Source organism: Carassius gibelio, chromosome A2 (genome assembly GCF_023724105.1).
Source record: "Carassius gibelio isolate Cgi1373 ecotype wild population from Czech Republic chromosome A2, carGib1.2-hapl.c, whole genome shotgun sequence".
NCBI lineage: Eukaryota > Metazoa > Chordata > Actinopteri > Cypriniformes > Cyprinidae > Carassius > Carassius gibelio.
The window spans coordinates 25,929,353-25,951,819 of record NC_068372.1 but is presented as its reverse complement, the minus strand read 5'-3'; the positions used below and the strand labels follow the sequence as shown (position 1 = coordinate 25,951,819).

At 37.2% G+C, this 22,467-nt stretch overlaps 4 protein-coding genes across 7 annotated transcripts; 3 read left to right on the top strand and 1 right to left on the bottom strand.

Moving 5' to 3' along the window:
• Positions 1 to 1,595: 1,595 nt before the first annotated feature.
• LOC127934919 (dol-P-Man:Man(5)GlcNAc(2)-PP-Dol alpha-1,3-mannosyltransferase) lies at positions 1,596 to 9,809 on the bottom strand. Of its 3 annotated transcripts, none has more exons than XM_052532490.1 (9): positions 9,516 to 9,809; positions 9,039 to 9,138; positions 5,080 to 5,227; positions 4,266 to 4,426; positions 3,902 to 4,022; positions 3,596 to 3,801; positions 3,417 to 3,492; positions 3,133 to 3,278; positions 1,596 to 2,884 (listed from the first exon to the last, which is right to left on the bottom strand). In XM_052532490.1, exons 1-9 carry the CDS (start codon positions 9,733 to 9,735, stop codon positions 2,716 to 2,718), a joined length of 1,347 nt encoding a protein of 448 aa, XP_052388450.1. In that variant the 5' UTR covers positions 9,736 to 9,809; the 3' UTR covers positions 1,596 to 2,715. The 3 variants fall into 3 exon arrangements, with proteins under 3 accessions (XP_052388450.1, XP_052388442.1, XP_052388432.1); XM_052532482.1 differs by lacking the exon at positions 9,039 to 9,138 and adding an exon at positions 5,376 to 5,475; XM_052532472.1 differs by lacking the exons at positions 9,039 to 9,138; positions 9,516 to 9,809 and adding exons at positions 5,376 to 5,475; positions 5,853 to 6,137.
• LOC127934973 (mitochondrial ubiquitin ligase activator of nfkb 1-A-like) lies at positions 6,074 to 9,048 on the top strand. The gene is made up of 5 exons (XM_052532564.1): positions 6,074 to 6,293; positions 7,014 to 7,164; positions 7,350 to 7,437; positions 7,540 to 7,660; positions 8,257 to 9,048. The coding sequence occupies exons 2-5, from the start codon at positions 7,048 to 7,050 to the stop codon at positions 8,924 to 8,926; spliced, it is 996 nt and encodes a 331-aa protein (XP_052388524.1). The 5' UTR covers positions 6,074 to 6,293; positions 7,014 to 7,047; the 3' UTR covers positions 8,927 to 9,048.
• LOC127934961 (mitochondrial ubiquitin ligase activator of nfkb 1-A) lies at positions 9,737 to 14,500 on the top strand. 2 transcript variants are annotated; one of them, XM_052532551.1, is made up of 5 exons: positions 9,737 to 9,956; positions 10,680 to 10,827; positions 11,013 to 11,100; positions 11,203 to 11,323; positions 11,920 to 14,500. In XM_052532551.1, the coding sequence occupies exons 2-5, from the start codon at positions 10,711 to 10,713 to the stop codon at positions 12,635 to 12,637; spliced, it is 1,044 nt and encodes a 347-aa protein (XP_052388511.1). In that variant the 5' UTR covers positions 9,737 to 9,956; positions 10,680 to 10,710; the 3' UTR covers positions 12,638 to 14,500. The 2 variants fall into 2 exon arrangements, with proteins under 2 accessions (XP_052388511.1, XP_052388516.1); XM_052532556.1 differs by having other exon boundaries at positions 10,677 to 10,827.
• Positions 14,501 to 19,258: 4,758 nt separating this feature from the next.
• On the top strand, positions 19,259 to 21,951 carry LOC127935095 (calcium/calmodulin-dependent protein kinase II inhibitor 2). Its single transcript, XM_052532697.1, has 2 exons — positions 19,259 to 19,752; positions 20,314 to 21,951. Exons 1-2 carry the CDS (start codon positions 19,584 to 19,586, stop codon positions 20,382 to 20,384), a joined length of 240 nt encoding a protein of 79 aa, XP_052388657.1. The 5' UTR covers positions 19,259 to 19,583; the 3' UTR covers positions 20,385 to 21,951.
• Positions 21,952 to 22,467: the final 516 nt, after the last annotated feature.

Below are 22,467 nucleotides of genomic sequence, written 5' to 3'. Positions count from 1 at the left end.
TAAAGGGCAGTTTGTTCAGTTATTTAGTATTAACTGTTTGCACAGCAGTTTCTTTAGACACTGTGATTTTCAGACCTGTTTTCTGAGTTTCTGATAGAGAAACTTATGAAGAGCTGACAACACAACACTTAATAAATTGTTACAAAAACAAATTCACTCTCAACATCACTCATTTATGAGTAGCTAGAATGTTTTAAATGATTAATTACATAATTAAAACACCGAGGCTATTGGGACCATCAGGGGCGTAGGACTGGGGGTAAAACCAGTACTGATTACCAGGGCCCCAAAGGAAGAGAGGGCCCTTGAAAAGTCTGGAATATATTTTATCAAGGGGGGGTGGGGGGGTTATTAGGACTGCCTATGCATAGGGCCAGGGATCTTGTGCAGCAACCCCTGGGGACCATCGGCGAACGCCAACTGTGAAAGAGTGTGCCAACAGCGTCTTCTACTGGACCGTGGCAATTGTATTTGGCAAAAAAATTGATTTCTATAATCTGTTTATTAAGAGATTTACCTTCTAGCAGAGCTAACACACACACACACACACACACACCTTAGAAAACCTCTAAAATATAGTTTATTAGAATCACCAGTGATTTAACCACAACTTAAAGTCAGTTTTAACTAGTTTTTGTGTCCCCACAGCTGTGCCTAGCATTACGTGCGTTTCTGCTGTCTGAATCCTACTCTGAGTGCATCCAGATCCCTCTGGACCGCCTGAAAAGAGCATCCCCATTCCTGAGCCACCGCAGCAGTCTGAGCCCCACTTTCCATTGACCCTCACCACTTTTTCCTCATGCCCAGACCATATGTTACAGTGTCTGGGTTGTGTTCCCTGGGTTTCCACTAGATGTCCTCCTTTCCCACGGTGTCTGTTACAGCAGGCCAAAATTACACATTCCTGCCTTAACTTACACTATCGTTCAAAGATTTGGGGTCAGTAAGAGTTTTTTTATTATTAATATTATTATTCAGCAAGGACACATTAAATTAGAATGAGCATATTAGAATTATTTTTGAAAGATCACGTGACACTGAAGGCTGGAGTAATGATGCTTCAATAAATTTAAAACATTTATTTTAATTTGTAATATTTCACAATAATGTATTTTATATCAAATAAATGCAGCCTTGGTGAGCATGAACGATATGTTAAATCTTACTGATCTTTTGAACTCTAGTTTAACAGCTGCTTGAATTTGATGAATCTGTTTCTTAAGTCAAGTTTTAGACTAAACTGGACTTTATTTCAAACCACTTTTTTTTTCTTTTCTTTTTTTGCAGTGACTGATGCTGTCAGTATTACTCAGTTTAAGTGCTGTTAACCATATGAACATTCTAAGTAACTTTGGTAAATTGTATTTTTTTGTAGGATCATTTGTGTTTTGATTTTTGACAGTGTGTCTGGCAATGACTGCTAGCTTTTGGCCTCCTTGAGAGATTTAGGCATTTAATTTGTTTTTTAGAGTTTGATGGAAAGCAAGAGTTTTCTTGAAAGCAAGAATTTTCAAGTAACACCACAAAAACAATCTGCTGGGGCTATATTTTTCTTGTTCAATCATAGAAAGAATCAAAACTATGGTAACTATGAATGTTATGAAATTATGGCTTTTTATTTTCGATCACAAATCTATACAATAAAATGTTCTGAATGATTCCAAATGATGTGTCCTCAGGTTTTAAGACACTGTTGTTTCAAACAGTAATTGCTTTAATCGTTCACTGCACCTTCAACCTGGTTTTGCACAGACTTTCGTAGCTGTGAGCCTGTCAAAAGAATTGGAAATGGAATAAAATCATGGACAACAGGTGTTTTATGATTATCGCCTACACTTTGGATTAAGCAAATGCATGCCATGCAAAAAAAAAAAGAAAAGAAAAAAAACATTAACAGCAAGCAGACCATAAGAATAAGATTTATAAGAACAATAATTCACTCTTCTTCACAGAAAAATAAAAATCACACTCAAAATATGAAGCATTTCATCATTGAATCTCTCGCTCTTCATGCTAGAAAAGGAAAAGACCAAAGATAGAAAACAAACACAGAAACTACTAGAGGTTCATTAGACAACACAGAGGTTGTCTTAAACTAAAAAGAAATGGAAAAGCAGATCTTTGCCGTTCCTTTGTGCCCTATAAATGTAACTATATGTTCCTGTTGAGCTTATAGACAATTGCGAATCGCTGAAAAAAACAAATCATCTTTTAAAGGGATAGTTCACCCAAAAAAGAAAATTCAGTAATTATTTCCTCACCATCCTGTTGTTCCAAACCTTGTATGTGTTTCTCCCATACAATGATACATACAGATTCTTCAAAATACCTTTGTGTACCACAGAAGAAAGTAAGTCATGTTTGGGACGACGTGAGGGTGAGTAAATGATGACAATTTTCATTTTTGAGTGAACTACCCATTTAAACGAAAACAAATCCCTGAATAATTATGAAAGCGAATGTTGAAAATGCACAGATATTCTGTTATATATAACATCTTGTTCAAATAAAATGTACTGAATGGGTCCAATGGCCAACAAGAAGAGATCCTTGAGGTCTCAAACGTCAACTGTGATGATAAGCTGCACAGAAATTATGATTTTTTTTTTTAAATGTCCTTCCAATAAAGATCCATTTACATTTCCCAGACTAAGCATCAAATTAGTCTTTAAGAATCCTGAAAAGCATCCAGAAAAGACCTGGGAAGGCCAGGGCTCAATGGCGCTTAGCCTTGTTCTCTGACTTCTGAGAGGGAAGAGCTGGAGTCGGGTTGAGCCACAAACAGAGCAAGATGATGAGATGGCAGACGTGCAGTGATAGAGAGCTGTAGTTGGTGGACGGATACGTGTTCCAGGACAGTTCAATAAGACCCAGGACCAACACCCTAAAAGAGCGAATGATAAACAGATGATTTGGGACAGGGGGAGATCTGGGTGTTTGATATCTAACAAATTTATATTAATCAACTACGATTGTTACCTAGTTAATGCATTAGATATCATGAACTAACAAGGAAAACTACTGCACAGAGAGTGTTAATGTCGATTTGCACAACAAATGAAACTAACTAAAATGTAACACGCACAATTTATGGAGAAGAAAAAAAAACTGTTCCATGTGTCTGTGCTTTACCTGAGCAGATGGGCAAGTTTCTTGACTCCTCCACTCCACAACAGGAATGGCAGCGTATGAAAGTACCAGACATAAAACTGATAGTGCAGAGATCTACTGAAGCACATGCCAATGAAATTAGAAGTGTAAAGAACCAGAACTGTCTGTATGATCTGGGTTAAGGAACCATTCTCATCATATCGACTAGGACTAATAGTGCACATTTCATTAATGCCTGGTTTATTTAAAATGATTTCAATCCAATCCATCATACATTTGATTTAAACAACCATAAAAAGGATATGATCCGCATTGAGCTTGTGTACGGTCTCTTTTCTCGCAGACGGATCTGTTAGAACAGACCAAATACTGGTCCCAGACCTGTAATGAACACCATTTTTAAAGGACACAGTCAGTGGGTCAAAAAGAGCTGCAGGATATTTAGTTTACCAAGAGGTTTAATTGTAAGATTTGATTTTTGTACCTCTTCCATCTCTTCAGCGCAAACAGCAGCAATGTGGTAATGTGAGCCAGAAGCAGAGCCAGGTGGAAGTATCGACTCAAGAACACATCCTCGGGAAGAAAACGCCAGTTCACCGTCCACTTAAAAAGAAACTGCCTGCCCAGGTCAAAGGCCCGGCTAACATACCCAACGGGGTTCACCAAGAGGAACGGCAGTCCCAAAACCAGCTGAAAGGGAGAAAAACAGAGTTTTCAATGAAAAGCTGGTGTAAAACATCAAAAGGAATCACTTAATAAACATGTGAATGAGTTATTATGTGCGTCTAACCTGAATGACAGCACAGAGAGTGAGTTTAGGTAAAGTTTTCCATAGACCGAACTCACACAGAAGAAGGAAAAGCAGACCAGGAGCGAAGAGCAGAACATTCATCTTCACAGACACAGCTAAACTGTCCACAGCAAATACAAATAGACACTTTAAATGCACACACACTGCTGAAATGACCATTCAATTATCAAGCCATAATTATTCTTATGTTAAGAAGTGATGAAGAAATCAGGCATCAAAATATGATTACATTTTTGTTTTTTTTACAAATATGCCTGATAGTATATTCTTTAATTAAAATATTCAGTTTCTCTCATCATTCATCCATCACTCCATGTACAATGAAGATGTTGTTTCTACTTGCCTGTAGAGGGCACATCCTAGAGTCCAGCGGCCATCCAGGAAGAGATTGATGGCTCCGAATAACAGCATCATGGCCACCGGATCATTAAAGAGACGCAAGACGAAAATGGAGTGAATTCGATACGAAGCACAGCAGATGAAGAAGAACACATATGGAGGAACCTAGAGAAGAATAATCAGACATGCACTATTAATAAGACACTTTCAGTATCATGAATACAAAGTTCTGTGAATGGAAAAAACACAATATAAACAGAAATTTATGCTGGAATGTAAAATGCTGGATTACGAAGTTTAGAGGTTTATGTTTTGCAATAGTTGTTTAGCTGAAGTTGGATGTACAGGTTGTAGAACTAACAATACATGTTGCAGAAATACTGTACACTGTATTACATAAATTATACACAAGCATTCATATGTTTGGGGTTGGTAAGATTTTTGAAAGAAATCTGTAATGCTCACCAAGCAAAAGCAGATCAAAAATACAGTAAAAATAGAAATATTATAAACTATTATTTACTATTTAATATTTATATTTACATCTATGTTATTTAATGTAATTTATTTCTGCAACAAAAAGCCGAATGTTTTACTTCAGTATTCAGTGTCACATGATCCTTCAGAAAAAGGTCTTTTTTTTTTCCTTTTACATGCATTCAAATGCTCCTCTCCTTTCTTGCAGACAACACACATTTTAACAGTGGTTTGTAAAAAGAAAAAATCCTGGCTATTCTTGGGTGTAAAAAATTAAATAAAAATTGACTTCACAGAATGCACAAGATGTATAATGGATTGGCATTATAAGAGGTCATTACCTTTTTGGTGCGATGGTAAATGCGGAACACAAGCAGGAGAGTGATGAGATAGAACACAGCGAACACATACTGACCCAAACGAATATTCTGTCCATGACCAGTAAGATAATACAGCCCAGTGAATACATACACAAAACCAGCTGGATACCTGAAACACACATACAGTATAAAATCCAGTAAATGATTAGTGGCCAGATTTTCATTAATTATCCCATTCTCAGAGGTATAGAGAGGGAGAGAGGAAGACTACTGGGCATCTAAAAGCTGGAATACACATTTTTGATGTTGACACTTACACCAGGGGTCCCGTGTCGCCCTTCAGCTGTGTATAGTCATATGTGCCGTTAATAACTCCCTCCACCTCATCCATGTACGCCTTCCAGTCGATCTCTGTATCTACAAGCAACACTTATATCATTAGACAGAGGAATCCCAATGGCACTTTTAACTGGCATCTCTCTGCATACTGCTATACAGTGTCATTTTGGTTATATGGTGACTAACAGTGACATGATCATTGATGCATGTGTTCCTTTTAAGGATCTAATGAACAACTTATCCAGACTACAATTTTGGAAGGCAGAGTTGACTTTGACATTTGAGCCTATATTTGAGCCTATGTGAAACAAATGATTGAATGCATTAATAAGCATGCACCTATCTGAACATCAAGCAGTTTCTTTAGTTTGTAGTTCCTTTAATGAATTGTTAACTATTACTTGTAATTATCCAAGGATCACGTCCGTGATTGATTTCTACTGCACTTAACTTACATGCAACTCTTTGGATCACCCATATGTTAATGCCAATTTCCAGGAACCAGAGGACGGCCGTGACCAAAAACGTGTACTCTGCTTTGAACAACACCATGTGTTTGTCCTGCCATACGGAGGAAAGTGTTTTCTGAATTCTTGATGGTAGAGTAACGTTAGAGGGTTTCTTTTTTCCTCCTGCCATGTTGGCCGCCTTGGTGAAGCCAGAGGATTCAATCATAAACGTGGGCCGGATTCGGAAACACTGAGTTCCAAATTAAAAGTCCGTTGAGTTGTGTGTGTGCTTATGCCATAGGTTTATGCACCGGCCCCCGCCCCAAATCCATGGTCAGGCAGAATTCATAGCTACCTATAAGAGGTCCTCGCGCATTGACGTGCCACGTGACCTAAACAACGTTGCTGTTTTCGGAAATGAATTCAGGAGGATCGTGAGTGTAAAAGGTGATTTCTGCTTTTTATACACGCTATATTCATTTCTGTTGTTTCATACAGAACTTTAATATTTATTTATGAACATACACGTGTAACCGTGGTCAACGTATTAGGTTAAAGTCTTTAAAGGTCATTTATGGGTCACATTATATTTTGACAGCCCACAGATGATGTGCCTTGTTTGGTGAACTGTGGTTATTGTTATGTATGTTTTATTGCGGAGGTGTTAGTAGTGTCATGTCGGTTTCTCTTAAATCGACAATCAAAACACCCCAAAGTGCCATAATTTTAAATAATCGAAATTTTCACTTCCAGTGTAAACAAAGACTTACATGGCTTTGTCATTTCTTTCTCTGTGCTTTTCATTTGTGCTTCTATCGATCTGTAATCAGCAAGAAAATCTTCTTATCTGTTGGAGATTCTTTCTGACCTGGATAACCTTTAAACTATAACCCTCAACCTTTTTTCAATTATAATTTTTTTTTTAACTAGGCTCTCAAGCCAACATCTAAGTTTGTCTATGAAACATCTATTAGTTAATGTCAGCCGAACCCCCATATCACATAAATTATTTAAATTTGTCATTTTTTTTAAACTCCTAGTAATTAAATTAAAATAAATTAATATGTGTTCATTTAATTAAAAGCATCTGCTAAATGAACAGCAGTAGTAAAAATGAATGAAAATCAAAGCTTGCACCTGTTCATTTTGATTTCATTCTGTTTTTAGTAGTCTAGAGAAGAGGAAGAGGGTGAGGAGGAAGATGGAGGATTTCCCCATCCGGACAGTGGAGATGGTGTGCTTGGGTTCAAGTGTGGCTCTCTCTGGTCTGTTTTATTACATCTACAGGAAGAAATGCAAAACTGTGAACAAGCTTAATGTGAGTACATTTGCAAAAATGACAATTTAGACACTATATATGCATGTATATAAATATAACTTGGATACTAGGAAATTATTAGTGCTTGGAATTTGTTCTTTTGATTTAAAGTGTCTGCTACACTTAAAGCAGTGAAATAGGAGAAATTAAAAAATAAAAATAAACAAATTGTGTTTTGTTGTTAGGAAGCTCCAGTTTTGCCGGTGGATGAAAAGTTAGTAGATCTTTTGAATGCCACGCCAGGGAAATGTCTGCAGTATGTGGTCATCGAGGGTAACATTCACTTTCCATTATAGTGTCTCAGCTGATCTGTAGAATATAACTCAATCTCTCCTTCACTTTCCACTGACTTGTTTCCACTTTCTCTCGCTGTAGGTACAGTGCAATCTATCGGGGAACCGTTAAGGAGTCAGTTTCAGGATGGCAGTGTTGGTGTAATCCAGAAACTGGTCCTCCGAGAACACAAACTTGTGTGGAACAGTTTAGCTCGCACTTGGTAAGTCCTGGTCCCTTGCTAATATAAATATACATCACCATTCAAAAGGTTGGAGACTTTAATATTTTATCTTTTTTTAGAAGGAAATTAATACTTTTATACAGCAAGGATGCATTATATTAATCAAAAGTGACAGGAAAGACATTTATAATGTTACAAAAGGTTTCCTTTTTAAATAAATGCTGCTCTCTTGAACTTTCTATTCATTTAAGAATCCTGAAAAAAAGTGTCACTGTTTGTACAAAAATGTTAACCAGCACAACTGTTTTCAACATTAATAATAATAATTAAAATAATATATTAGAAGGATTTCTGAAGGATCACGTGATACTGAAGACTTGAGTAATGAATGCTAAAAATGTAGAGTTACATCACAGGAATAAATTATGTTTTAAAATACATTAACATAGAATGTAGTAATTTTAGATTGTGATACTATTTAAAAATATTAATATTATACTGTATTTTGGATCAAATAAATGCAACCTTGGCGAGCATAAGATACTTAAAAAAAAAAAAACATACCATTTGGATTTTATATATGTCAGTCTAACATGGCATTTCTAAAATGCATGATTCTCTTTCACATCTTTCAGGACAGACAGCGAGCGTGTGCTTCACCAGCGTGTGAATGCTGTGCCCTTTAACCTGCTGGGTGTGAACAAGGCGTTTGTGCGTGTGCTCTGTCCCCTGGAGGCCACGGGTCCCAATATGGAAATCATCCATGAAAAGTTCCACCAGGCTAGTTATGGCTTCACGGATATGATTGGTCAGTATTTGAGCGGAGAGAAGCCCAAAGGTCAACTGGAAACGGAGGAGATGCTGAAAGTGGGTGCCTCTTTGACCGCAGTGGGCGAGCTCATCCTGGACACAGACCGCCTCCCAAAAATCCGCCCACCCACTGATGGCTCGGAGTACTTCCTTAGCACAGATGACTTTGAAACCCTGCGGCTAGAGCAGGAAGGGCAGGCAGAGGTGTGGAGGGTGCTGGCGTGCATTTGTGCATTGGCAGGTGTGGCCGTGCTGATGTGGGCGGGACGCAGGTACTACCGCCAGCTGAAGCAGCGATGGGAGCAGGAGAACATGAGGAGGGAGTTTGAACTGATGGGTGCAGAAGAGCGAGGAGAGGAGGAGAACGGGATGGAGGTATCGGAGAACCCATGCGTGATATGCCTGAGTAACCCACGAGGCTGTGTGCTGCTGGACTGCGGACACGGGATACCTGATACACTGAAACACACATACAGTATAAAATCCAGTAAATGATTAGTGGCCAGATTTTCATTAATTATCCCATTCTCAGAGGTATAGAGAGGGAGAGAGGAAGACTACTGGGCATCTAAAAGCTGGAATACACATTTTTGATGTTGACACTTACACCAGGGGTCCCGTGTCGCCCTTCAGCTGTGTATAGTCATATGTGCCGTTAATAACTCCCTCCACCTCATCCATGTACGCCTTCCAGTCGATCTCTGTATCTACAAGCAACACTTATATCATTAGACAGAGGAATCCCAATGGCACTTTTAACTGGCATCTCTCTGCATACTGCTATACAGTGTCATTTTGGTTATATGGTGACTAACAGTGACATGATCATTGATGCATGTGTTCCTTTTAAGGATCTAATGAACAACTTATCCAGACTACAATTTTGGAAGGCAGAGTTGACTTTGACATTTGAGCCTATATTTGAGCCTATGTGAAACAAATGATTGAATGCATTAATAAGCATGCACCTATCTGAACATCAAGCAGTTTCTTTAGTTTGTAGTTCCTTTAATGAATTGTTAACTATTACTTGTAATTATCCAAGGATCACGTCCGTGATTGATTTCTACTGCACTTAACTTACATGCAACTCTTTGGATCACCCATATGTTAATGCCAATTTCCAGGAACCAGAGGACGGCCGTGACCAAAAACGTGTACTCTGCTTTGAACAACACCATGTGTTTGTCCTGCCATACGGAGGAAAGTGTTTTCTGAATTCTTGATGGTAGAGTAACGTTAGAGGGTTTCTTTTTTCCTCCTGCCATGTTGGCCGCCTTGGTGAAGCCAGAGGATTCAATCATAAACGTGGGCCGGATTCGGAAACACTGAGTTCCAAATTAAAAGTCCGTTGAGTTGTGTGTGTGCTTATGCCATAGGTTTATGCACCGGCCCCCGCCCCAAATCCATGGTCAGGCAGAATTCATAGCTACCTATAAGAGGTCCTCGCGCATTGACGTGCCACGTGACCTAAACAACGTTGCTGTTTTCGGAAATGAATTCAGGAGGATCGTGAGTGTAAAAGGTGATTTCTGCTTTTTATACACGCTATATTCATTTCTGTTGTTTCATACAGAACTTTAATATTTATTTATGAACATACACGTGTAACCGTGGTCAACGTATTAGGTTAAAGTCTTTAAAGGTCATTTATGGGTCACATTATATTTTGACAGCCCACAGATGATGTGCCTTGTTTGGTGAACTGTGGTTATTGTTATGTATGTTTTATTGCGGAGGTGTTAGTAGTGTCATGTCGGTTTCTCTTAAATCGACAATCAAAACACCCCAAAGTGCCATAATTTTAAATAATCGAAATTTTCACTTCCAGTGTAAACAAAGACTTACATGGCTTTGTCATTTCTTTCTCTGTGCTTTTCATTTGTGCTTCTATCGATCTGTAATCAGCAAGAAAATCTTCTTATCTGTTGGAGATTCTTTCTGACCTGGATAACCTTTAAACTATAACCCTCAACCTTTTTTCAATTATAATTTTTTTTTTAACTAGGCTCTCAAGCCAACATCTAAGTTTGTCTATGAAACATCTATTAGTTAATGTCAGCCGAACCCCCATATCACATAAATTATTTAAATTTGTCATTTTTTTTAAACTCCTAGTAATTAAATTAAAATAAATTAATATGTGTTCATTTAATTAAAAGCATCTGCTAAATGAACAGCAGTAGTAAAAATGAATGAAAATCAAAGCTTGCACCTGTTCATTTTGATTTCATTCTGTTTTTAGTAGTCTAGAGAAGAGGAAGAGGGTGAGGAGGAAGATGGAGGATTTCCCCATCCGGACAGTGGAGATGGTGTGCTTGGGTTCAAGTGTGGCTCTCTCTGGTCTGTTTTATTACATCTACAGGAAGAAATGCAAAACTGTGAACAAGCTTAATGTGAGTACATTTGCAAAAATGACAATTTAGACACTATATATGCATGTATATAAATATAACTTGGATACTAGGAAATTATTAGTGCTTGGAATTTGTTCTTTTGATTTAAAGTGTCTGCTACACTTAAAGCAGTGAAATAGGAGAAATTAAAAAATAAAAATAAACAAATTGTGTTTTGTTGTTAGGAAGCTCCAGTTTTGCCGGTGGATGAAAAGTTAGTAGATCTTTTGAATGCCACGCCAGGGAAATGTCTGCAGTATGTGGTCATCGAGGGTAACATTCACTTTCCATTATAGTGTCTCAGCTGATCTGTAGAATATAACTCAATCTCTCCTTCACTTTCCACTGACTTGTTTCCACTTTCTCTCGCTGTAGGTACAGTGCAATCTATCGGGGAACCGTTAAGGAGTCAGTTTCAGGATGGCAGTGTTGGTGTAATCCAGAAACTGGTCCTCCGAGAACACAAACTTGTGTGGAACAGTTTAGCTCGCACTTGGTAAGTCCTGGTCCCTTGCTAATATAAATATACATCACCATTCAAAAGGTTGGAGACTTTAATATTTTATCTTTTTTTAGAAGGAAATTAATACTTTTATACAGCAAGGATGCATTATATTAATCAAAAGTGACAGGAAAGACATTTATAATGTTACAAAAGGTTTCCTTTTTAAATAAATGCTGCTCTCTTGAACTTTCTATTCATTTAAGAATCCTGAAAAAAAGTGTCACTGTTTGTACAAAAATGTTAACCAGCACAACTGTTTTCAACATTAATAATAATAATTAAAATAATATATTAGAAGGATTTCTGAAGGATCACGTGATACTGAAGACTTGAGTAATGAATGCTAAAAATGTAGAGTTACATCACAGGAATAAATTATGTTTTAAAATACATTAACATAGAATGTAGTAATTTTAGATTGTGATACTATTTAAAAATATTAATATTATACTGTATTTTGGATCAAATAAATGCAACCTTGGCGAGCATAAGATACTTAAAAAAAAAAAAACATACCATTTGGATTTTATATATGTCAGTCTAACATGGCATTTCTAAAATGCATGATTCTCTTTCACATCTTTCAGGACAGACAGCGAGCGTGTGCTTCACCAGCGTGTGAATGCTGTGCCCTTTAACCTGCTGGGTGTGAACAAGGCGTTTGTGCGTGTGCTCTGTCCCCTGGAGGCCACGGGTCCCAATATGGAAATCATCCATGAAAAGTTCCACCAGGCTAGTTATGGCTTCACGGATATGATTGGTCAGTATTTGAGCGGAGAGAAGCCCAAAGGTCAACTGGAAACGGAGGAGATGCTGAAAGTGGGTGCCTCTTTGACCGCAGTGGGCGAGCTCATCCTGGACACAGACCGCCTCCCAAAAATCCGCCCACCCACTGATGGCTCGGAGTACTTCCTTAGCACAGATGACTTTGAAACCCTGCGGCTAGAGCAGGAAGGGCAGGCAGAGGTGTGGAGGGTGCTGGCGTGCATTTGTGCATTGGCAGGTGTGGCCGTGCTGATGTGGGCGGGACGCAGGTACTACCGCCAGCTGAAGCAGCGATGGGAGCAGGAGAACATGAGGAGGGAGTTTGAACTGATGGGTGCAGAAGAGCGAGGAGAGGAGGAGAACGGGATGGAGGTATCGGAGAACCCATGCGTGATATGCCTGAGTAACCCACGAGGCTGTGTGCTGCTGGACTGCGGACACGTGTGCTGCTGTTTCCGCTGCTATCAGGCCTTGCCGCAACCCATCTGTCCCATCTGCAGACAGAATATCAGACGAGTCGTGCCTTTGTATCAAGCCTGAGAGACTGAAAAGAATCCATTGGTTTCTCTTGAAAAAGGCTTTCAGCACATTTCAACTACTAAACATGGTTTAATCCTATACAAATGAACAGTTGTGCTGGATTTACATTATATACTTGTCAAAACAGCCTTAAACTTTAAAACAATGTTATACTGTGAACAGGACACCTGCGATAGAAGCAACACAGACATTTGTGATACACACTTTAGTTTCACCATTTTAGTTTTAACAAATTCCTATGGAAGCTTATTTCCACCACAGAATAAAAAAAAAAAAACATGTAATTGTGACTTTTTATCTCACAATTCTGACTGAATGTAAACTATTTTTCTTATAACACTTTTTCTTGCGGTGGCAAGTTTATATCTGTTGCAATTCAGACTTTTCTTCTCAGAACTGCACATCTCACAATCAAAACAATAATATTTTTCTACTCCGATTAGGACTTTTTTAGAAAAAAAAATCTGACTGTAAAAGAGGACAGTGTTATTGACATTGCAGCAGTATGAGTATAGGGACTTGTCTCTGCACTGGTCTTACACAGGCTCCCAGTCGGTGCAGTTGCATTATTACACCAGGAGGTCGCGGCAAGTGACTGTCTTTTCGAGTGAGTCAACTAATAGCCTACATTTAGAAATGCATTGTTCATGGATTAAATTAATTTAACATTGAGTGCCACTATACAGTGCTCAATGGACGATCAGCGCGCTACCCGAGTAATGCTTAAATTGCTGTTTTACTTCATAGAGAACAATGCAATTGAATTAATGCAATGAACAGCTCTGACGCAGTTGTGGGAAATCCCATTAAATGCTGAAAGGATGTTATGACAAAGATATCGCTTTCATCCTCTAACAACTTAAGGTGAACCTTTTTTTTTTTTTTTACATATATATATATATATATATATATATATAAATAACTTGCCCTGAAGAAGGACAGACGCAGGTAATAGTGCATGCAAAGATGATCTCTCTTTCTCTTTCTGTCTGTTTAGTGCAATCTACAGAACCCATGTAACGGTACAAATCACAGTGGTACACATGACGTAAAAAGAGCCAGATGGTGTAAAAATATTACTCACTTCACTCTTGTGATTATTAGCAAATTGAACATTCAATACATTTGTATTAAGCGCAAAACAAGAAGGGCATAGCCTCATGAAAATAAAGTGAGCATCGTGTTTGTTGTGCTTCCCACCAGTCAAAAGTTGGCTAGCACCATATTACAATATTGCGGTTATCATGACAGCAAATATATATCTCATAAATGCAAGTTTAAACTCACAATAAGACTTTATAGTCTTTTTAGAACTGCTAGTTTATATCTCATAATAGCAAGTTATAAACTTGTGAGAAAAAAAGTCTAAATTGTGAGATATAGGCCTAAACTCAGAATTGTAAGGAAAAAAAAAAATGTCTGAACTGTGAGATTGAGAGAATCGCATTAACTTATTATCTTTTATTTATTGGCAGAATTAAGTTTCCATATGTTCCTGCTGGTCTGCTAGTTAAAAGTGAAAAGTAAAGTTTCTCTGAGCAATGTGTTTGGATATTTTATTGAATATCCTGGTGAACAGATGTCTTTGTGTTTAACTTTCTGTTTATTATTCAAGTGTATCTCATGTTTGGCACTTATCAAATGGTTCAAATTATTATTATTTAATTAAAAAGTATGGTTAAATACTGTATTGAATGGCTGGTATAAATAAACCTCGAATCTAAAAGTAAAATGTTGGTAAGTTTAGTGCCTTAGTTAGTTTGATTTGGTTGAGTTTTCAGTTTCCTTAAAGTCCAAATGTCAAGTTTGTCATGTAAAGCTCTGAACTATCTTCTCTGGTCAATAAACACTGTTGTGTGCTGATCTTCTGTTCCAGCATTGTTTGGAGTTTACACACACAGTTTCTAAATTGCTACAATATTATACTACTATATTAATGCTTTATTAGTGTTTGTGCAATGGAAAGTCAGAATTCTTTAGAGAAAGATGTATGTGTTTGCCATTAAGGAATCTTTCAAGTGTTTTTATGCAACAGCTGCTGTCATCCTGTTACAAGTAAATAACCCACAACAACCTTCCCCTTTCCTTCAGACTTTTTCCTTTTTGTAATATAAGCAAATGAGATGCAGATGCATAACTATTTGAAGAAAAAATAAGACTTTTTAGCCAAGGTCGAGCTGAACTTCTGTTGATGCTGTATTTAGCAATGCTTGTCATTTTACTTTAAACCACTAGAGAGCAAAGGAGGGCCAGACTCTGGAAAAGTGAAGGAAATATATTAGCATGAATCAATGCATCTCTTGAACTAATGATTTTTTTAATAATTTGCTTTATTTATTTATTTATTTTTAATCCTCTGCTTCTTGCCCTTCAACTTAAAAACTTAAGTTCAGTTGCTGCCTTTAATTGTAAGTATAATCAGGCTGTACAAGTCATCTCAACTTAAATTAAACTGACTTGTATGACTAATGTCTTGTAAAAATAATAGTAATAATAAAAAAAAAATAACTTGGAAAAAATGAATTTGTAAATAGATTTTGAAGACCTGATCAATTTCACAAGTAAAACATGCAAAGTTTACTATGAATAAGTACTTGTGACGTCATCACAGTAAAGAGATCAGATAAGAATATGGTACTTTCATGGTATATTGCAGTGTTGTTATTGTTCACTAAAACTAAAACTCTTAAAATATTCTGGATAAATTCAAATATAGATTAAATAAAGTTAGTTTGAAAACTTAAATTTAAATAAATGCTTCTGTGTCAACTAATTCAAATAAAAACAAATGTACAAAGACACTCATCAGCTGGTGCCAATTACACTGCCATCCTGAACTTCTGCACTGGAGCCAACATCTCACATTTGAAACGGCAGAGCCGAAAGCGGCAAAGAAGAAGGTTCTGTGTTCTCACTTTAAAGTTGTTTCTTCAACTTGGCACTGTTATGTCCAATGGATTTGAAGGTTGTTGTTTGTTTGTTTTTTTTTCATCAAAGAGTGAAGAGTCTCTCTCTTATGTTCACCAAAAAAATAGTAAAAACACTATTATTATGAAGTACCATTAGAATTTCAAATAACTGTTTTCTTGTTATTCTAAAAGCTGAACCCAGTTTTGCTGCCTAGTTATTTTGGTGAAACTGTGATAACACTGGTTTTCCAGTATTCTATGATGAATAAAAATAACATAATATATTTATTTAGCATTTAGTTTACAACATATACTATCATTTTTTATCACTTTAATGCATCCTTACTAAATTAAAGTATTAATTTATTTAAATTAATTAATATTACTGACCCCAAACTTTTGTTTTACCCTTTTTCCAGACCCAGGCATTCAAATAATCATAAAATATTAATACATTTTCTTTTATTAAAGACTAATTAAAATAAGTAAACAAATTAACCAAATGTAATTTTATACATTTATAGCTATGTTTAATATACCACATAACATTTTCACACTGATCTTGATTTTTTTTTTCTTTACCCATCACTCATCTTATTTTAGGCACATTCTTCATTCATAGTGCTGTTGCCTTTGTAATAAAGCACACTAACTTCTGGAAAAAAGTTTTGTTAGGGGCAAAATTATTTGTTGTGGTGGAAATGACAATTGCAAAATTAATTTTTCTTGCTGACCTTTCAACTGAAAAGAAGGCTCACGTATAAACTGCATCTGCACATTTTATCGCCCACCCCTGAAAACTATGCAATTTTTGCTCATTTCTGTTCTCAGTATTTCATTTGACTCAGGTTTTTGTGATCTGGTGTGTTTTCTAATGCTGGATAGAGAATGAGTCAGCAATTACAGCGCATGAGTCAGCAGAGGCCAGTGTGACCACAAACACTCTCCCAGAGGACACTTTCACACAGCAAACTTCTGTGACAGAACACAAGGACACTAGACTGAAAAATAAAGAAAGAAAGAAAGAAAGAAAGAAAGAAAGAAAGAAAGAAAGAAAGAAAGAAAGAGAAAGAAAAAGTGATAGGTTTTTCTTCTCATTAATTTAGGTCTGATTATTTCACTAAAATACATTGCTGTAGTGACAAGAATAACATTGAACTTGAAATTAACTGTTGGCTCAAGACAATGGCTCTGATCAAAGAAAAGGTAAAATTTCGTTTCAGTCCTTAACATTTGTCCAACATTCTAGATTTTTAGCAAAACCTATTTTTGTGAACTAGTCATAGGTTCTTCGCCTGATTAGAACCAAACCAGTGCAGAAAGATTCTCTGGAAAGTGAATATCAAATTTATTTTCCATTCATGTTCATGAAAGGATGTCAAAACATTTAAAGGGAGTGGGGCCACGTTTACTGAAACACTTTTTTTGAAAGGAATGAGCTATTTTCACCAAACTGGGTACTAAATTGGCTAAATCTGAGGTCACAATAAAAAAATTACGTAGCTTGGTCTTTTGATAGTGTGGTAACAGAGGAAAAGATTTGGCTATAACTGTTTGTCACAAACTCAAGTGAGTGTATGAATCGCTGAAATGCTTGAGTTCAGTGAAGCTCTGGTGTTTTCTATAAATCCCTAAAAATTGTTTATTTCAGAGCCCTGACCACAGTGGTTTTCTAAAGACCTGTCAGTATGGATCGGCCTACTGTCATTCATTCATTTATTCGAGCAGTGAAACGGCACAGACTGTGAAAATCCTTGTGCACATGAGGACATTGAAGATATGAAAATGAGCTTGGAAAACTGCAGTCTTCTGAGGATTGTTGCCATACTAACAATCTAATGCTTGAGTTGATTCACATAAAACTCACTAGTTGTAATGCTGCAGGGAATACAGTAGGTTAGATATTTATTTTATATGCTTTTCACTCATATTTTAACAGTAAAATATGCATACTTAATCCAAAAATCGTTGAAAGATCATTTTAGAGCTCTTTTGTGAGCTCTATCCAAGGTGCTGAAGCAGCTTTGTCTCTTACTATATAGAAAGAGATTGAGATAATATTCAAGCCAGCCAGGTGCATCATTACCGTAAACCTCTACTTAGCTTCATTCAAACATAATTCATTCAAAAGAACTATCGGAAAGACACAGGTGGTTCCACGGTGACGAACAGCTTCCGGCATCTGGAGACCGAGGACAGACGACGCTGAACGTGACGCACGCCTATGACGTCTGCACAGCAGAACTGGCGTGTTACGGTGACATTTCCCCGGTACACCGGTGAGTGAATCTAATCGGACAAAGCGAATGACAACAACTGATAGTTACAAAGCCTTTTCCCCATTCTTATTAACCTCCACTTATCGGGAACCGGAAGACAATGGTCATTATAATTTCAAACAAAAAATTCTTTTTTTAATTTAAGTTAGCAGCCATGGTGCGCAAAATGAAGACAAAACTATGTTAGGTAAAAACTGCTTTGGATGGTTTGTTTATTAATGTTACCAACTAGTAGACAATTAACAAGTTGAAAATCATACGTTATTAAACATTTATGGAATAAAATGTAGACAGGCTACTTTTTCATTAACTTAAGCTAAATGTCAGTTCACTCCGAGACGGATAGCGTCCTAACGGACAATAACGCTGTGTTTATTACAAGTTTTTTCATAGCTGTGGTGTGGATTTCCCTGTTCTCTTAGAATTAGAATGATTATTGAAACTTTATAGTTATAGTTATCGTCGTTTGGTTTGAACGGGCCTTAATTTCAAAGTAGTTTATATATAAATAGACACTCAAATAATAGGCTATTTTACCCTTTGATTTTCTTTTGTCATGTTCTTCACTGATACTGTTGTTAATACGTTTGCAAAGCCTTTATCTAGGGGAAAAATAATTTATTATGCTGGAAATAAAATTCAAACCATTTCACTAAATTAGCCTAATATTGAAATTATTAATGTTTGTTTTACTTTTTTAAAATAAAAATAAAAAAATAAATAGGAAAAAAATCACTAGCTTTAATCACTAGCTCGACCTTTTTTTTTTTTTTATACATATTTTAGTCTATCAATTTAAATGCACGTTAAACGCAGGGAGAATTTTTGAGGTTATGGCAGATAAAAAAAATACCCAAAATATTATATATTAATTAAAAAAAACTTAAGCTCAATGTTGAGCAAATGACAGAATTTTAATTTACGGTAAGTGAAATATCAATTTAAATGCATGCTAAAAGACTGGAGTATTTTTTACGTCATGGCAGATAAAAATATAATCTACAAAATATTATATTTTAATAAAAATTTACCTCAGGACAAAAAAAGTGCCCAAATCTGAACAAATATCCACATAGCAATGCATGCAGCAAATGTAACGTTACATTACAGGTTGCAGTATTGAGTTGTTTTATTCAAGTGCGCTCCATGAATCAGGTAGGCCTATATTTTCCTTTCTTTTTTTATCTTTCTCTTTTAGCTTCCAAGCCACAGGATTTACAAAGACCTCTGCGCACACCGTGCATCACGAAGAAAGAAGCGACTGCAAGGCACTGTTCAGTGTTTCCTCTCTTCGTTTCAGCTTTCGCCTGATGGGGCCACCCTTGCACCTATTGAAGTCCCCATCTTTCTCTTTCTCTCTCGCTCTTTCTCTCTCTCTCTCTCTCTCTCTCTTTCTCTCCTAAACACACACGCCCTGATGGATGACTTCACTGTTCCGCCCGGGTTTTCCTTTATGATCGCGGGTTCTCCTGTATCTTACAGCAGACTAACCCGACCGCTGTTGTAGTCGTACACTCAGCCGCGCACTCTCTCTCTCTTTCTCGCTCGCTCTCTCATACTGCACCGAGCACTCCAGTCCGTGTGGAAGTTGGCGGTGCGAGGGGTCTAACATTTACGCGCTGGGATATCTACGCAAAAACAAAACAAAATAAACAGAAGCGCACTTGTTTTGCGGGGATAATTGCCATATCCACCGTAACTGCCTATCTACATCAGTTCTTTAGCGCCTTCTGAGTCGCGAGCCTGTCCTACACAGTCATGTCCGAGGTTCTGCCATACGGAGAGGGGAAAATGAGCGGATACGGAGCGGACAACGATGTCAGTCAGATGTCCTTCAGCTGCGGGCTGCAGGACACCAACTCGTTCTTCGGAGCGTCGCAGGCGAAAAGACCTCCAAAACTCGGACAGATCGGCAGAGCAAAGAGAGGTGAGGATTTTGTCCTGCTGGAAGATAACTTACTGAAGTTAAAGGAATACTCTTGTTTTCGCTCACTTTTTCTTCTGTGCAACACAATGAGATGTTAGGAAGAATGACAGCCTCTGTCACCATTCACTTTCATTGCACGGTGAAAAAAAATGCAACAACAAAAAAAAAAAAAAGTGATGGTGACCGAGCCTGTCAGTTCATAAAATTTCATAAAAGAAACCCATATGGTTTTGGAACAACATAAAGACGAGCAAAAGCCGGAATTTTTATTTTAAAGTGAATTATCGATTTAAATGCATTTTAAACGATTGGATAATATTTTGACGTTATGAGTTTAACAACTGTAAAAATGTCAAACTGTCACCGGTCTTCCACAATATGCCGAAAGGCGACCGAGGAATGCCCTTGATTTAGGTGATATTGTTACGCATAATGTGCACTTTGATCATTTGAATGTGTTTGTGGTGTATTGGGTCTTGTTGCGCAGTTTCAAAGCGCACAAACCACACATGGTAGATTGCCGAAGTCTTGACATCAGCTGTCTTGTTTTCTTCTTTCCAGTGGTCATCGAGGACGACCGAATAGATGAGGTGCTTAAAGGCATGACCGACAAATCATCACCGGACGTGTAAACCCGTGCGATGCCTTGCAGACATTTCGATTTTTATCACCGATTCGAAGCACTTGTCGGTTGTGCATGTAAAGATGATTGCAAAGAGATGGAGAGACGGTGGCACGACGCTCGAACCACGAGGAGACTAAACTAAAAAGGGAAAAGGAGAATTAAAATGGAAGAGACGGAATTTCCTTTGGGGTTTGCTGGCAATTCTACAATATAAACGACAACCCGAATGGAAGCTTTGAAGAAGATGTCGGAGATGTTGAGGCTGCGCGCGCTGCGGGTCTGTGAATAAGGGTGGATTGACTTGCCATTATTATTCCACGACCATCATCTTCCAAAAGCGCTGTAAACAACAAGTTCAACCGAAGACTGAACCGCATCTTAAGCTCTGTTACTATAGATGTACAGTATCTTAGCTCGAAGACCTTCCCCTTAACACACACACACACATAAATCTGCCTTGAGCGTCAAATTCTATCCGACTGCTGCTTTTAGATACATTTTAGATTTAACACACACAAAGACTTTAAGCGCTCCCATAATGATAAATGAACGATATATACGGATGGTGCAATGTGAATATTTTCTCTCGCTATTTTGCGTCATATTCTTTTTCAAAAATTGAGAAGTTTATCATACACATGCCCACAGGTGTTAAAGCGTGTAGTCTTTAAAGCGTCGTTTGGTGATCTGTCGTTTTGCTCTTCACTGCAGCTGATTTGCGCATGCACCTGCGCCACGGATTCACATCATCAGTACAAGCACAAAGGAACATTGTGCGTGCCACCTCTTGTAATTAACCCAACACGAATGCATCTCGATTTCTTCCAAGCCTACGTTTTTTATTGTTTTCCATCAGCTCCTCACATTTCTCTAGTCGTGTCCATCTCTTTGCATGAACTTTCACTCCGGTGCCAACAGAGGTGCCGCCATGAATCTTACCCCGGCACGCTTCTTTTAAAAAAAAAAGTCATATTTGTATTTTTATATCTAAATATTTGTTATTTAAAATGATGCTAGTATGTAGTCTTAAAGATTTATCAACAATGATGTTTATATTTCAGAGAAAAATCTTTAGACATGGACGAGAGTATAATTCAGTTGGGTTGGAATGTTTTTTTTTAAAGACTTGATGAATGAATGTTTCTCGGGTTTTTTGCACACACACACATCCGTGTTGAACTACTGTTTTATGGAAATCATAAACTGTGACTTGAGCTTTGTTGATGAATTTGTTAGGCAAATGACGATATTAGAAATCTACTGCACTTTTTACGAATATCTTCAAATAACTTGTTATTTGACAGGTTTTTGGACATTACGTTTCTTCTGTTGATTTTGTTTGATCTTTTTTTTTTTTTTTTTTTTTTTTTTTTTGCTTTGTTTTGTACCATTATTCTAAAGAAACTGACTATGGTTTGTTGTGCATGAAACCTTAATACTTTTCAATAACGGAACATTGTTTTATTAAGCAAAAAAAGCAACAAAAATGTCATGACATTCTAAGAATGAATCATTGCATATTATAATACCATTTTCACTGTATTTGGTGAACTAATAAATGGTGGAAGAACATATAGATGTGCATTTCTGTTGTCATTTGACTGCATTACAAAGAGGTAAACAAGTCTGATGCAAATATTGATTTTGAGGTCATCACAACACACACACACAGCCTGCTGGTGAATCCATCTAGATTTAGAGACAGGCCTACTCATAAACAAAGCACAAATACTATCCATCAAATGATGAAACAAGTATGGTCACATTTAAAAATATCCCCAGCAGTTTTAAATGCCAGATCAAGCTGTTTTTGTCTAATGAAATATTAATGGTCAGTGTTGTAAATTTCCGCCACCATTTAATCACCCTCATGTTGTGCCAAACCTGTATGACTTTCTTCTGTGAAACACAATAAAAGTGATATTTGTTTGGTCAATGAAAGTTAGTTGGACCCATGCAATCTTCAAAATATCTTGCTTTCCAGAATGAAGCAGGTATTACAGGTTTGGAATGAGGGTGAGTAAATGATAGCAGACTGTTCATTTTAAGGTGAACTTTACCTTTACTATAGGAGATGTGGCACCTTTAAA

Coding starts and splice junctions, on each gene's coding strand:
- LOC127934973 (XM_052532564.1), top strand. CDS start 7,048: ATGGAGGATTTCCCCATCCGGACAGTGGAGATGGTGTGCTTGGGTTCA. Junction 7,165..7,349: donor AAACTGTGAACAAGCTTAAT/GTGAGTACATTT, acceptor TTTTGTTGTTAG/GAAGCTCCAGTTTTGCCGGT. Junction 7,661..8,256: donor AACAGTTTAGCTCGCACTTG/GTAAGTCCTGGT, acceptor CACATCTTTCAG/GACAGACAGCGAGCGTGTGC.
- LOC127934919 (XM_052532490.1), bottom strand. CDS start 9,735: ATGATTGAATCCTCTGGCTTCACCAAGGCGGCCAACATGGCAGGAGGA. Junction 4,023..4,265: donor CTAGGATGTGCCCTCTACAG/GCAAGTAGAAAC, acceptor TGCTGTGGACAG/TTTAGCTGTGTCTGTGAAGA. Junction 3,493..3,595: donor GCGCTGAAGAGATGGAAGAG/GTACAAAAATCA, acceptor TGTTCATTACAG/GTCTGGGACCAGTATTTGGT.
- LOC127934961 (XM_052532551.1), top strand. CDS start 10,711: ATGGAGGATTTCCCCATCCGGACAGTGGAGATGGTGTGCTTGGGTTCA. Junction 10,828..11,012: donor AAACTGTGAACAAGCTTAAT/GTGAGTACATTT, acceptor TTTTGTTGTTAG/GAAGCTCCAGTTTTGCCGGT. Junction 11,324..11,919: donor AACAGTTTAGCTCGCACTTG/GTAAGTCCTGGT, acceptor CACATCTTTCAG/GACAGACAGCGAGCGTGTGC.
- LOC127935095 (XM_052532697.1), top strand. CDS start 19,584: ATGTCCGAGGTTCTGCCATACGGAGAGGGGAAAATGAGCGGATACGGA. Junction 19,753..20,313: donor GATCGGCAGAGCAAAGAGAG/GTGAGGATTTTG, acceptor TCTTCTTTCCAG/TGGTCATCGAGGACGACCGA.